The sequence below is a fragment of the Lontra canadensis genome, unplaced genomic scaffold (assembly GCF_010015895.1).
Source record: "Lontra canadensis isolate GAN:19392208 unplaced genomic scaffold, GSC_riverotter_1.0 scaffold13, whole genome shotgun sequence".
Lineage (NCBI taxonomy): Eukaryota > Metazoa > Chordata > Mammalia > Carnivora > Mustelidae > Lontra > Lontra canadensis.
In genome coordinates, this window is record NW_022631007.1 from 29,657,337 (window position 1) to 29,673,482 (window position 16,146).

Sequence of the window (16,146 nt, forward strand, 5' to 3'; positions counted from 1 at the left end):
CATAATGTATTATGGATTTTTAATAATATGCAATGGAACTATATGGTAATTGCACAATAGAATGGTCTGTTTAAAAATATGAGTAAATTTTCTCTTTGTTCTTTGAAACACCTCTAGAAATACATGTCAATGAAGTGTCATGACATGTCAGTTCTTACATAAAATTATGAACTGCTCAAAAAAGTAATGAAATGTCAATTCTTACATATAATTAGAACTGCTCAAAAAAGAAACTTAAGAACAAAATTTGTATGTGGGTTAATCCTCTGCTCTTTAGCCTCCTGGGATGCTATTTCTTTCCATATTCTTCTGGAAATGGTGATTAAAATCAGTTTTGATTTCTATTTCGCTTTTAGGAATTTTGCTTCATTTAAAGCTCATGGCATATTTTCCTCCATAGGTCTCAAAATAATTATATCTTATTTACTTTTTTTAGGAGTGAGAGAAAAAAAATACTTGGGAAAAGTTATACCTGCCAGTATAAGCAAGAGCTTGAATTAAGAAGAAATTTGTCAAACTCAACGAATTGACTACAACCTCAAGAGTTGTAGTCCACTGACCAGGTGAGAATTAAGAATGTATATAACTTTTACCTATTCTTTCAGGATATGATATAAAGATGTTACGAAAACATCATTTTTTTAAACACACATCAAATTATAAATATGTGATACCCAGATTTAAGGGCTCATGAAAGTCATTTAGATAACTAGCACTTTTGTTCTTATTTGCTTTCTGTAAACTTCTAAAAAAAAGTAGTGTGATATAGAACATTTATTGATATATTTCATTTCCAAATGTTAGTATTTTTATTAAACCTCATTATGTTATCTAAAATGTTTTAGTTTGTTAAATATTTTTTCCTGTTTGCTGAGACATCTAATTTTACTAAAAACACAAATTTGACCTGCCAGATTTTCTTTCCCTCTGCTCCCCACATTGCTCATGTATATTCACAGCATCTGGAGTCTGTGTAAAGTCATAAGAAACAACACTGGGGGAATAGATAAACTAAACACAGCTGGGAATCGACTTTGGCCTGGAATATGTATAATGTCTAAAGTATACTGTATGTTAGTTTTTTTCTGCTTTTCTTTAAGCTTGAAATGGTCTAAAAGAATTTTTTTTTCCTTTGGTAATACATTCTAGAGAAATATCTTTAATATTTTAAACTATTTGGGTTTTCCCCCTCTATTTATAGCCTTTAAAAAGTGCCATGTATTGAATGCTATATTCGAGTTGAGGAATTTTAATGAGAATTTGATGGAGATTCTGTTGGTAAATGCTGCTGTTAGAATGTGTTAAGGTTATAAAGCAGAAATATTGTCTGAACTAGCAAGTTTTCTTATGTGCCTTTCATTTTTTAAAATGAATTTATCCATTGTGAATCTCACAGACTTGTTGATATAAAGTTCTTTATAAATTGTTGTTTATATAAAATGCAAAAATAGCAGAACTAATCCATGCTATCACAAGTTGAAATTCTGTCTTTGCACGGTGGTAGGGACTGGAAGGGGGGCATGAGAGGTGTTCTTAGGTGGCCATAATGTAGTTTCTTTATCTAGGTGGTGGTTATGGGAGTGTGTTCATTTTGTGAAGATTCCATGGCTGTGTCAGTTGTGCATTTTTCTGTGTGTGGACTTGGATAAAGTTTGCAATATTAATATTGTTAAATATAGGAGAATCAACAAACATGATTAAGCTGTAATGTAATGATCATGAGTACATTATTAATTTTTAGTTTATATAGCAGTTCTAGCAAGTAAAACAGTATGAACAAATGACTAATTCATTAGCATTTAATTTAGAATATAAATTGTAGTAATAACCATTATCTAAAGCATAAACTTCGAAAAGGAATTTTAAGGCACAGTAGCAATTTTCAAGTAGAAGAAATGCTTCATTGTCACTCTTAAAGCATTTAGTTGCACTGATACTAGTTTTCTAGAATTTGGTTATACTTTTTTGTGTAGTTGAGGTCATAGTGATACTCTTGCTATTTCTTTCCTTTGATTTTTTCTGAGTTTTTCAAGCTTTTAAGAATGTCTTCTATAGTTATTCTAGATATAAAAACAAATCAGATTGATACTCTAAAGTTAATCTTTGTATTGATTAACTCTGAAATTATCATTGAGAATAGCTGAATTTCCTTAGTAAAAAAGGTATATATCTCCACAACATCTGAAATAAGGCAAAATATCTGTGTAGGTTCTAGAACACTATCTTAATGCATTTAATGTTTACTTTATAATATTTCTTTTAGTATAATGAGTTCATTTTAAAAAAGCCTTTGATGCTAATTCAGAGATCCATAATCTGCTCACAATGTCTTTCACATGTAGTTTTGATGATAACTGACAAGCTGTAAGTTAATTAGCACAGAACTTACTAATGAGGATGTTAAAATTTAATTTAAAAGTGAGGATTTTTATTTGTACATTCAACAAATTGAAGGAAATTCAATCATACATATGATAAGCATTTCAGGCACTTTTTCCTCATTCAGGTACTTTATTAGATAACAATGAGAAAATATAATTAACTTAATGATAGCAAAGTTTTGAAAGTATGCTAAGATTGCTTGTCTTTAAAACCAGGGATAACCCAAAACCAAAGCAGTAAAGTAAGGTCTGTTAATTAGCATGGAAGACAGCTTCTTGAATTAATATGTGGTGTTAATTAACAGGAAGTCTGATGTTGTGTTGTAATTACCACCAATATTTTTGACATACTGAGTGACTGAAGGTGAATTATATAGATAGCAATTGAGTAAACACTTTTGTGCTTAGGAACGTTTTCCTTTGTTTTGTTTTCTAGAAATATGGACAGACTTCTTAGACTTGGAGGAGGTATGCCTGGACTGGGCCAGGTTAGTATATAGACTTTCAGTATTTCTTTGTTTGTAAACTAAACGTCTTTCTCTAGTTATCCAAAGAGAAAGAAATCAGTCTCAAGAAAATCATCTCACAGGTAACCTTATAGTAAGAAGCTTACCTTATGGCTGGTTATTGTATTGCAACACTAAATAACATGAGGGGAACATTTTCTATTATCTTAATTTAATTTTCTCCTAGGAATAAGAATTTTCTCTGTTTCTTTCATTTAAAATTTGGCGATATGTAAGGTTCTCAAACTTAACTTTTAATAAAAAATAAAAAGGACTCAAGCTAATTTCTGGGTTTACAATGTAGACTTTAGAAGTAACACATGAAAAAGTAAACATGGCATATTTTTGGCAAGATCCAGAAAACCGACCCATAGAATGTTTATATGTACAGTTTTAATACTGTTAAATTCCTTCTGGTAGTTACGATAGAAGGCTGAAATAATAAGTAATATCTCTTTTTTTCTTTAAATTTGGAATGTATGGTTTCTTTTACATTCTTATTAAAATTAAATTTGTTTTCAGTTTTAATATTATCATCTATCTTGTTTCTTGCTGTTGGGCAAATGGCCTCTACCTAGATTTTCTAATCTCAGAATATTTATTCTGCTTTAGGTGAGGCAGAGATTTTTGCTTTTTTTGAGTTCTACACTGATTATCTTTCCAGTTTTCCATTCATAAAAGTGATAACTTGTGTTGTTCCTTTCCCGAGACTTTTATGTAACATAATGTTTTATGACCAAAATTTGGGAGTATTTTTATAACCTACTTTCATAATCCTTATAGCTACCAGCTTTCCCTCATTTTCTTATCACGATTGATCAGTTTGTCTTTCTTCCTTTAAAGTAGTCTATATTGGGGCACCTGGGTGGCTTGGTTGTTAAGTGTCTGCCTTCAGCTCAGGTCATGATCCCAGGGTCCTGGGATCCAGCCCCTCATTGAGTTCCCTGCTCAGCAGGGAGCCTGCTTCTCTCTTTCCTGCTCCCCCTGCTTGTGTTCCCACTCTTGCTGTCTCTCTCTCTCTCTCTCTCTCTCTGTCAAAAAAGAAATAAAATCTTAAAAAAAAAATAGTTTATATTTTGTGAAAGAAACAGTTTTGTTGGGGATTTCATGGTATTTTCAGCATGGAGGCACTTTCATAAGAATTCCTTAAGTAGGGGCACCTGGGTGGCTTAGTGGGTTAAAGCCTCTGCCTTCGGCTCGGTTCATGGTCCCAGGGTCCTGGCATCGAGCCCCGCATCAAGCTCTCTGCTCGGCAGGGAGCCTGCTTCCTCCTCTCTCTCTCTGCCTGCTTCTCTGCCTACCTGTGATCTCTATCTGTCAAATAAATAAATAAAATCTTTAAAAAAAAAAAATTTCCTTAAGTAGGTCTGTCTCATGGCTTCTACTAATAAACCTTTTCCTTTTGGAAAGTTGGAATCATTTTGTGATTCTGTGTTGTATCCTTGTATAAACTTCAGTTATTTTTCCTTTTTTTTTTTTCCTAGTTTTTACTTTTGTTGGTCTTGACTGTTTCTCATGTTCCTTTACTATCAGCCTATTTTGTTATGATTCTTCATTTTTGTAAGATATGTGTAATATATTCTCTTAAGAAGCCTAAGCCTTGGGTCATCTGGGTGGCTCAGTCAGTTAAGTGTCCAACTTTTAATTTTGGGTGAGGTCATGATCTCTGGGTCTTGGGATTGAGCTGTGCATCGGGCTCTGAGTGGTGTGCAGGGTCTGATTGAGATTTTCTCTCTGCTTCTGCCCCTACCCCGCATGTGCACATGCTCTCTCACTCTTGCTCTCTCTAAATAAAATCTGTAATAAAAAGAGGACTAAGTCTCTGGGAACTTGACCCTTCCAAAGCTGTTTCCATACTTTCATAAGCATTCTAGATAGCTTTTAGAATTCCCTCATTTATTCCAAAGTTAGCAATAATGATGTTAAGGCATATCAAAGTGTCAGAAGTGAGCTGAGGTGGTACATAGGTACTGCAAATTTACCTGCAAAATATAGGCAGTGATCTCTCTTTGTAGAATTCTTAAAGGAAGTTGCGTCAAATTTAAATACCAAAGTACCTTTTCTTAAGCGTTAGATGAAATAAATTACATATCCGTGTTAGAAATCCATGCTGGGAAATTGCTGGATGTGAAATACAGTTTTTTTTTTATTTTTATTTTTAAAGATTTTATTTATTGATTTGACAGAGAGAGATCACAAGTAGACAGGCAGGCAGAGAGAGAGAGAGAGAGAGAGAGAGAGAGAAGCAGGCTCCCTGCTGAGCAGAGAGCCCGATGCGGGACTCCATCCCAGGACCCTGAGATCATGACCTGAGCCGAAGGCAGCAGCTTAACCCACTGAGCCACCCAGGCGCCCCTGAAATACAGTTTTATTGACCACAAATTGAGCTATATCATATCTCAGTGACCACTGCAAACCTTCGTAATAAGCAAAAAATTTAAGTTTGGTTCAATAATCTCTCCTTGGTTTCTGATAATTTAGTCACCTTATGTGTCCTGCATTCTTAATTGAACTTAAAAATATGTTGTTTGAGAATCTGTTATTTCAAGTGTTTCATCTTCCCAGTTAGATGACAAACTCTCAACGGGATAATTTGTGGGGTGCTTGTTTCTGTGATATCTCCTCTACCAAATACTAGCGTTTGAGTGTTTGCACTGCGCTCAGTGCAGAGTCTGCTTGTCCTGCTCCTTCTGCTCCTCCCACAACTCACACTCATGCTCTCTCTCTCTAAAAATAAATAAATAAAAATATAAATTTTTTTTGAATTTTACTTTTGTTCTTAATTTAAGATATATCTTTGCAGTGGATGTCAAGTATTTTTTAATATACAGAAGTAAAATGTGTGTTGTTTATTTTTAATAAAGTGAAAAACATTTGAGATAATAGCTTCTATTTCCATTCAGTAGTGCGTAGCAGCCAATAGAAGTGGAAAAGGAGACATAAGCTCCAAAAGTAAATGGGTAATGTTACTGTCTTAGCACTTAATGGAAAAGTTAGAATTTCCTTAAAGATGGGGCAGGGATACTTGCTGTAAGTTTGCAGATGGTCCTGTGAAAACATGAGAATACAAACAACAGGGTTCTTCATTCTGAGAACTCTGAACTTTCTCTGAAATGAAATGATTTCTCTTCTCCACGGCTAATCCTTCCACTTCTTCTTTGATCTCATCCTATATTGAAACCTTGCTCATCTGCACTGACCCTTTTCTCTGTGTACAAAAATGTCTGTCTGTATCCAAAAAACAACAAAACTTCACTGTATCCTACCACTAAGCCTTTCTTATATTTCTAGAATTCCTGAAATAAGAGCTTATACTCACAGATTATACTTCCTTACCTTTGACTCTTGTGAGATTGTGTATTGGCCTTCTCTTCCATTACTTTTCTGGAATTGTTAAAGTTGCCAAATCTGTTGGCCTAACTTTGGATTCCTTTTAACTGGACTTTAATATTTTTTAAAAGATTTTAATTTATTTATATGTCAGAGATAGAGAACAAGCAAAAGCAGTGGAAGCAGCCAGCAGAGGAAGAAGCAGGCTCTCTGCTGACCAGGGAGCCTGATGCAGACTCAATCTCAGGACCCTGAGAACGTGATCTGAGCTGAAAGCAGATGCTTAACCAACTGAGCCACCCAGGCATCCTTGGACCTTAATATTTTAATACTGTTCACAATGTCAGTATTAAAACTTTTTCTTCCATGCACTTAATCATGGTACTTTTTCTTAGTTCTTCATTATTATGTCTGTACCTACAAAAACAAGTTGAAGATTTATTTTTTTACATATTACACTTCTAAATGTTGAATAGGGGTGCCTGGGTGGCTCAGTGGGTTAAGCCTCTGCTTTTGGCTCAGGTCATGATCTCAGGGTCCTGGGATCGAGCCCCGCATTGAGCTCTCTGCTCAGCGGGGAACCTGCTTCCCCTTCTCTCTCTGCCTGCCTCTCTGCCTGCTTATGATCTCTCTGTCAAATAAATAAAATCCTTAAAAAAAAATGTTGAATAGTGATAGGCTAACATCATTAAATCTATCCACCAATCCCATACTTAATTATAAACTTTTTTTTTTTTTTTTTTTTTTTGGTTTGTCAGAGAGAGAGAAAGAGGGAGCACAAGCAGGGGGAGTAGCTGGCAGAGGGAGAAGCAGGCTTCTCTCTGATCAAGGAGTCCAATGTGGGACTTGATCCCAGGACTTTGGGATTGTGACCTGAGCCAAAGGTAGATGCTTAACCGATTGAGCCACTCAGGCATCCCCAGTATAAACTTCTTAGTAGTTTGAAGTAGAAACAAACAGTTTTTTTCCAAGAGATTTATTTATTTATTTAAGAGAGAGAGCATACACACTGAGGGAGAGGGAGAAACACTCTGCTGAGCAGGGAGCCCCATGTAAGGCTCAGTCCCAGGACCCTGGGATCATGACCTGAGCCCAAGGCAGCCCCTAAATGGACTGAGCCACCCATGTGCTCTACAAATAGATGTTTTATTAGAAATACTAAAATTTGTTAACTAGTAGCTTTAAATTTCAAATGTATTTTTTTATTTGCTGAGGTGTTTATGAACTTGAAATTACTGTAAAATATGAGATGATTTATTAAAAGCATTTACTTCTGTAATTTGGGTACTTGGTTATCTTTGTTACTATCCCAATTTGGGTTTTGGCAACTAAACTTTCCAAAATCTGTGAAGATAAAATGCAAGAGATAGGCCTAGTCAAAGCATAGTCTCCAGTCTCTAAAAGGTTTTTAGTGTAAGTCTTTGGGTCCATTTTAGCTTTAGAAACAGCCAAGGTAAGCTTTTAAGGTAGGTTGAAAAGTAAATGAATTCTCACGGCCCCTGTGTGGGTCAGTCTGTTAGGGTCCGACTTTTGGTTTCTGCTCAGGTCGTGATCTCATGGATGGAGATCTCATGGGTCAAGAGGTGAAACCCCGCCTCTGGCTCCAAGCTCAGTGAGAATTCTCTCCCTCTGCCCCTTCCTGTGCACGTGCTATTTCTCACCAGGATAAATAAATCGTTGTTTTTTTTTTTTTTTTCCCAGAAGTTTCCTTTTTTTTTTTTTTATTGTTTTTAAGATTTTATTTATTTATTTGAAGGACAGAGATCACAAGTAGGCAGAAAGGCAGGCAGAGAGAGAGGAAGGGAAGCAGGTTCCCTGCTGAGCAGAGAGCCAGATGCGGGGCTTGATCCCAGGACCCTGGGATCATGACCTGAGCTGAAGGCAGAGGCTTTATTCAACCCACTGAGCCATCCAGGCGCCCCAGGATAAATAAATCTTTAAGAAAAAAAAAAGAAAAGAAGGAAGAAAAGAAAAGTAAATGAATTCTTAAATGAAATGTCAGTAACATCTGTTAGCTTATATTGTATTTGAATTTGTTCTGCCAGTATCTTGATTTTCTAAGAATATTGTTACTTAACCTAAGTATGTTACATTCTACTCTGTATCCTTCTGATTTTAGTATATGTGCTGCTTGGAAGCCAGCACAGTATGTTACGTTCTAGTAGAGACACATGAATTATGAGTGGATAGTAGTGTTCATTATAAATAATGTGATTTGAAAGTATAGTGGATATAGGGTTTCTTATTTTTAAAAGGTTTTATTTATTTATATATTTGACAGACAAAGATTACAAGTAGGCAGAGAGGCAGGCAGAGAGAGAAGAGGAAGAAGAAGCAGGCTCCCCGCTGAGCAGAGAGCCTGATGTGGGACTCGATCCCAGGACCCTGAGATCATGACCTGAGCCGAAGGCAGAGGCTTTAACCCACTGAGCCACCCAGGCGCCCCTAGGGTTTCTTTTTCTACAATAAGGGTACATAAGACTGAATTGGGGAGATGATGTTTGAGTTAAATTTTGGAACATATGGCGAGATATATTCAAAAGATTGGAGAATAGGTGATGTAAGGGAAAATAACAAGGAAAGAAGCTGATGAATGAATTTGGAGTAGATTGTGAAAGGGCCGAATGACATTCCTAGTGATCTTTACATTTTTCCCCCCATAGGCATTACAGTTTCATGAAGATTTTTTTTTAGCAGAGTTAGGAGATAATCCAGTGTGTGCTTTAAAAAAAAAAGATTTTATTTATTTGAGAGACAGAGAGAGAGCATGCATGTGTAGAGGGGGAGGGAGAGAGAATCTTGAGCAGATTCTGTACTGAACACAGAGTCCAACATGGGCTTGATCTTACAATCCCTAGATCATGACCTGAGCCAAAACCAAGATACCCATAACTGACTAAGCCACCCAGGTGCCCTAATTCAGTCTTGTTTTTGTAAAGTAATTCTAGTGGAAGTTTGTGGAATAGATAGAAGGGAAGAGATTGAAGGCAGAGTCATCAATTACAGGAAATAACTTGTGATTTATAACCTTTCCGGCACATAGTAGGATTTTATCTCTCTATCATTTTTTAAGTTAGCTTGACCATGATTTAACTTTGACCAGTGTAACGTGAGTTGGAAATTAATAGGTCACTTTTATGTGGAAGCTTTAAAAATCAGTATGATTTGCCTGCCCTAGTAATCAAGAAAGCATGGAAATGGAATCTTTGTTAGCTGGGTCCCTCAGAGAGAATGACATATCTGCAAGTCAGAGATTCTGTGATTTTTGTGTGAAATGTCCTAATTGTTTTGATCTCTGATTTTTGTTTTAAGGAACATGACACAGGCTGAACTAAATACATATACAGACCTGTGTTGCCCGTAAGTTCTCAGTTTGTATCTTTCTGATACAGAGATAGTAATTTCCAGATGCAAAAAAAAAAAGGGAGAAATACTATAGGTGAATGATCAGAGGAGGCTTTCTGAAAGCGGTGAGATGTAAGCTACATTTTGAGGGAGTATTTTAGGTGGCTTGATTAAAAAACACACACACACAAAAACCCTTCCTGAATTGGATGTACTCTGTTTTATTTGTTATAACTCTGAATTCCTACAGTATGTGGATTTTGTGTACATAACTAATAATCATTTTTCTGTTTCTGTGGGTCTTTGAGTAGAAATGTTCTTTCAGTTATTTGTCTTTTGGGTTTTGGTCTGATGTTTTATAGAAAAGATTAACTTAACATAAGAATGGGAAAAAAATTCCTGGAATAAATGAGGAAATAATACCATTTTCACAGATGAGGAGTCTTAATATCACATGCCAGTTCTCCAATTTAATCATAAATTCAGTGGAGTTCCAATAAAAATATAAACCGGAATTTTCATGGAATTAGAAAATTGATCCTAAAATTCATATAACAAAAAATAATTCAAGAAAATAATTTAGAAAGGAAAAAGAGACTTGCTCTACCAAATATCAAAATATATTTTAATGTTATATGACTTAAGTAAGCTAATATTCGCATATAGATAGATCACCGTAATCAAGTAGGAAGCCTAGAAATAGACTCATGCATATATGGGAACTTGATTTCTAACAGAGATTGTATTAAAAATTAGTGAGGAAGGAGCGAGCTGAGTGGTTCATTAAATGCTGCTGGAACAAGTGGCTTTCTCTATGGGGGGAAAAACTAATACTAGATTCCTACCTGTTTTATATACAAAAATGTATAGCATGTAGATTGAGGCATGATTGTGAAAATCAAACTTTATAATTTTGGAAGACACCAATTAGGATGGCTAGTCAGAAAAAAACCCCAAAACTAGAAAATCAGAGTTGTTGATTAGGATGTAGAGAAATTTTTTTTTTAAGATTTTATTTATTTATTTGACACACAGAGAGAGAAATAACAAGCAGGCAGAGAGGCAGGCAGAGAGAGAGGGGGGAAGTAGGCTCCCTGCCGAGCAGAGAGCCCGATGTGGGACTCGATCCCAGGACCCTGAGATCATGACCTGAGCCGAAGGCAGAGGCTTAACCCACTGAGCTACCCAGGCGCCGAGGATGTAGAGAAATTTGAACCCTGTGCATTGCTGGTAGGAATGTGATTATGTCACCTCTATGGAAAACAGTATGGTGGTTCCTCAAAAAATTAAGCATAAAAAAAAAAAAGTACATACAATGCAGTAATTCTATTTCTGTCATTGTATATATCCCCCAAAATTGAAAGCTGGAACTCAAATAGATATTTGTAAGCCATTGTTCATAGCAGCATTATTCCCAATAGCCAAAAGGTAGAAGCAACTTGTGTTGTACTGAGAGATGAGTGGATAAACAAAATGTGATATGTACATGCTGTGGAATATTATTCAGCCTTAAAAAGGAAGGAAGAACCTGACATCTGATACAGCATGGATGAACCTTGAAGATATGATGCTAAATGAAGTGAGCCAGTCACAGAAGGACAAATATTGAATGCTTCTGCTTATATGAAATACTAGAAAAGTCAGATTCATCGAGACAGAAAGTAGAGTGATTGTTGCCAGAGCTTGCGGAAAATAGTGGAGTGGGTTAGTGTTTTTAAGGTTATAGGGTTTCAATTTAGGAAGACAAAAAATTCTGGAAATAGTGGTGTTTGTTGCACAACACTGTGAATGTGTGAATGTACTTAATGCCACAGAAATGTATACTTAAATTTTTAAGGTAAATTCTACGTTGTTTATATTTTACAACAATAAAAATTTCAATTACTGTATCTTTAAAATGAGATTAATACCTGCCTTGGCTGTTTCTTAGAAGGATTAAATATGTCAGACACACAGAAGATAGCCCTAAAAATTTCTTTTATAAGAAAATTTTGTCTGTATGACTTCAAAATAGGAAAGCAAAACTCAAAAGATTGCTAATTTGACTGCTTCAATACATTACTAACTCTTGTCCCAACAAAGACTGTAGAAACAAACTTAACAGACAAGCAATAGAAGGAGGGAAGATTTTTTAACACATTCATCTGCAACACATTTAGCAGAACTACAAATCGGTAAGACAAAAAAGGACAACTTCATAGAAGAAAGAACATGAAATGGCAGTTCGTACAACTGCCAGCAAGCATAAGAAAAGATACTCAACTTCAATATATGTCAGAGAAGTGAAAATTAAAAGAAGTATTAGATTAAAAAAAAAAAAAGTCTGTTGTATTAAATGTTAACATTTTAGACAGCAAAATTTTCATGTAAGCTCTTTTTCTGTAGGCTGGGTGTCGGTGTGGAGTATGGGTATGGGAATAGGTTAAGAATTGTATCTCGGTGCTTAGAACATTACTTGGCAAATAGAAGACCATAAATATATGTTGAATGAACACACTGCATGTGGAATATAAATGGTTGTAGTCACTTTGGAAATCAATTTGATGGTATCTAGTAAAATTGAAAAATGCCCTAACTGCTGTATCTCAGCAATTCCATTTATTCACTTTAAAGAATTCTTACACAAGTTTATCAGGACGTGTGTTTATGGATTTACAACAAATTATGACACTGTTTACACTATTGAAAAATTGCAGAATATTTAAATGTCTTTCTGTGGAAAAAATGTGTTATGATGGAATATTATACTGCAGTTAAAATGATTCTTGGACTTATAAACACAGTAAGAGAAAAATTCAGGTTGTGGAGAGATACACAATATGAAAGCATTAATATTAATCCTAAAAACAACAATTTTTAAAAGGTACATAACTCTCGAGTAAAAGTATTACAAGTTCTACAGCAGCGCTGTCTAGTAGAACTTTCTGCGGTGATGGAAATACTCTATACTGCGTCTAACACAGTAGCCTCTAGCCATCAGTGGCAGGATGTTAAGCACTTGAAATGTGAGTAGAACAACTGAAGAATTGAATTTTAAATTTTATTTAATTTTAACATCTGTTTAAGTTTAATAACCACATGTAGCTGTTGAGTCCATGGATTGTGCCTACCTCATGTGACTGAAGAACTAAATTTTCAATTTTATTTAAATTTATTGTTATATGTGGCTAGTGACTACCATAGGTCTAGATAAACCCACACAAATTCATGAGAATGGAGGGAGGCAAAAGGAACTTTTACTTCATATATAATGTTCTCTCTTTTTAATAAACAAATGAACAAACAAAAAAGCTAAGCAAAAGAACAAGTCAGTGAGTACCATTAAATGATACTACATAACATTTTCTTTACTACTTTTTAAAAAAGGCACCTAGTGAAACAAAATCAGAAATGCATTTTAATTTGCTTTTCAGTACTTATTTTCATGCTTTACTTAGGTATTTCATATAACACTAGAGAGGTTGCCAGAGGCTAAATTATGTAGGGCCTTATAGAAGATTCTCTTCCAAGTGAGTTGGGAAATCATTAAAGATTTTTGAGCAAAGGAGTTATGCCTATGAAACATTTTTAAAGAGTACTCTGGAGATGGGATGCAAGATGGAAAGAATGGAAGCAGAGACAAGAAACTACTACAATACAGTTTTAAGATAAGTTACAGATTAAATTATTTTATTGTATATTCATCTGCCAAAGAGATTCTGGTGTAGCTTGAGCCAACACAGGTTATGTGTACTTAGTTAATGTGTACACAGTTAATGTGTACAATTAATCTTTACATCTGTCACATTTGAAATACGACCTTTATTTATTAAAAGGTGCAGTAGCATGAAAATGAGCAGGCATTTAAAAAGACTTTTTACGATTATGTTCCTTGAGTGCTTTAGTCTGTTTGTATTGACAATTGTTACATACCGATGGATGCTTCTGGCTACCTTTTTTTCTCTTTGATTCTTTGAGTGTCTATCCTTATGTGATTCTCTGAACATTCACAAAGAGCCTTTCTGAATATTCGTAGATTAATTTGGCCATTTTTCTGCCTGTTAAGAATAGGGAAGGGTCAAGAAATTGTAATTGTTTTCTTTCTTTGCTTAACTACAAATAAATAGTGATTTTGCTTTAGAAACAAAGCAAAAATACAACATGCCTTTAATTTTTTTCATTTGCTGTGTCTGTCATGTAATAATTTTATTATTTTTAAAAGTATAGTCCCTAATTATTCTATTCGTGTACTTGAGCTGATGTTTCTACTCTAGAAAATTAAGAAAGGTCAGGTCAATAGCAAGCTAATTAGAGCACACTCTTTCTAGTTGTCATTGTAATGTAATTCTTCTGAATAGATATTAAACCCCATGAAAAATGTGGTGCTCTGGAGAGGTCTCAGATCTACTCTTGAGAGATCTCAAGTGAAAGGAAAACAAATTCCTGGTGGGTGCATTATAGTTACTCTCTTGTCATTTTGTTTGAACATTCTGGTGAGTGGTCTTTCAAGGGGAAGGATCTTTGACACTTGTGAATGTTAAATTTCTATTATGATATGAAATTACCATAAATGGTTTTGTTTGAATTCTTTAGAATATAAGGGGAGCAGTTATTTTCAATTACAGTGAGATTATCTTCCAGAATTAATCACATTCTGATGAAATAGAAAATCAAAATTATGAGGAAAAATGAAACATTAAGATTCTAAATTTGAAGTCAAAGATATGATGAATCTATGACATTTGATACTGTTTTTGGTAGAAAAGATAAATGGGATGAGAAATAAGATACCTCTGTCTAGTATAGGAAACTGAGGTATTGTAATATAATCTCAATCTGCCAAATATAGGGGGTGTTACAGTCTTGAAAATCCAGTCTGTGTCTTTTTCTTCCTTGCCTTCTACATTGTTTTACATATTTGATTTACTGGCTACCTTGCTCATTTGGTACATTGATCTTTGGGTTTCCTACCTTAAACTTTTGTAATGTAACTTGTAATTTTTCAGATCATATTATCATTTGGACAGTACTGTAGATATCCTTCTCATCTAAAATCTGGGCAGACGTGTTGTTTCCCACAACAAACAGTCAAGGTGGTTCTTTGTGGACTGTTACCTGGATTGAGTGCCCAAGAAGCATGCCACTAGAGCGGGGCAGTGGTCTCCACTGAGCAGCCTTCCAGTGCTGCTTTTCAAACTGTTGCTGGTGATTTCATGGGCTCTTCCTGCCAGGACACCGAGTGCCTGTGTGGAGCACCACGGGAGGGCTTAGGGACAATAAAGAGTAAATTAATGATTCAGATAGTTATACTTTTCTCTTACTCCTATGTATATTTTCCCTCTTTTTACCTGTGTACATTCTTATTGCCTGTGTAGTTGTCTGTGGATGAGTTCTTTATTCCCTTAGTGCTCTAAACACCAGAGCCTAAGTAATTGAAAGCAAAATGCTTATCAGAAGTAGATGAAACAACAAAACCTAGTTGGAAAAGCACCCCTTTCGGTTTTATAGAGAAGGAGGTGTTCTTTTACTAAATGGAAATGGCTTATTTTATCACCTAATAGAATACATTTTTGTTACTATTAAATAGTCATATCACTATAGGGAGATGATTTTGATTTTACTTTGGTTTTCACTTGGTTCCACAGTTTCTGGCTGCTGTTTCCTCTGCATTCCCCCCCCCCCCCCCCCCCCCCCCCCAGTTTCTATTTGGTAGGCTAACACCTACCAAAGAGATCTTGGAATATTTTATAGTTTAGTCTTTCAGCAAGACTCTTTCTTAGGGGTTTCCTTGAGGGTTGTGAACATTGTATTGTATTGTAACACTGTATTGTAACACTACTGTATCAATAAAGGGATATAGTCTGAATTGGGAATGTAATTGTCAGTGGGATCTAGGGCAAATGTCTGAATCCATGAAGAGAACCCACATATTTTGACAGTTTTATCAGGATTTTCATAGAATTTATAGAAGTGGGGATGGGGGAGAGGATGAGAGCCAAATGGACTAATGCTGAGTGCCTCCCGTGTTTTGAGATGTTCTATGAATTTAATCTCATTTAATCCTCACAGCAATCCTGTGTGAGTAGGGATAATTACTCCTGTATTATAGGCTTGAGTCATAGAACTAAGAAGTGAAGCTAGAGTTAGAACACAAGTTTTTCTGTTGCCGAGGGCTATTCTACATCAACATTTTCTCACATAGATAATCTTACAGTGTTGTCACTGGCTACTTGCTTTATAAATTAAAAAAACCTTAAATAGTCTGGAACTTTTTATTGCAAAATGTAGGTGAAGAGTAAGAAGCTTTGCTTTTTATTAATTTTTTTAATAGTTATTTCTTTTTGAGAGAGAGCGAAAATGCCTCAAATGCCCTCTTATGCAGTGGTGGGAAGGACCAGAGGGAGAGAGAATCTTAAGCAGACTCCGGGCTGAGTGCAGAGCCCACCTGAGCTCTATCCCACAACCCCAAGATCATGACCTGAGCCGAAACCAAGTGTTGGACACTTAACCGACTGAACCACCGAGGCCCCCCGGATGCTTGCTTTTTAAATTTTTAAGAAACGCAAAAAATATTTGAGAGGAGTTTTCTTTGTTGCGATATGTCA

At 35.4% G+C, this 16,146-nt stretch overlaps 1 protein-coding gene across 1 annotated transcript in view; it reads left to right on the top strand.

The window, feature by feature from the left end:
• The first annotated feature begins 436 nt into the window (after window positions 1-436).
• PSMD14 (proteasome 26S subunit, non-ATPase 14) overlaps window positions 437-16,146 on the top strand; it is a 93,264-nt gene continuing 77,554 nt past the window's right edge. The window contains exons 1-2 of the mRNA XM_032857945.1: window positions 437-563; window positions 2,818-2,869. Coding sequence (XP_032713836.1) covers window positions 2,822-2,869 — 48 coding nt within the window. The 5' untranslated portion in view covers window positions 437-563; window positions 2,818-2,821. The remainder of the gene's footprint in view (window positions 564-2,817; window positions 2,870-16,146) is intronic.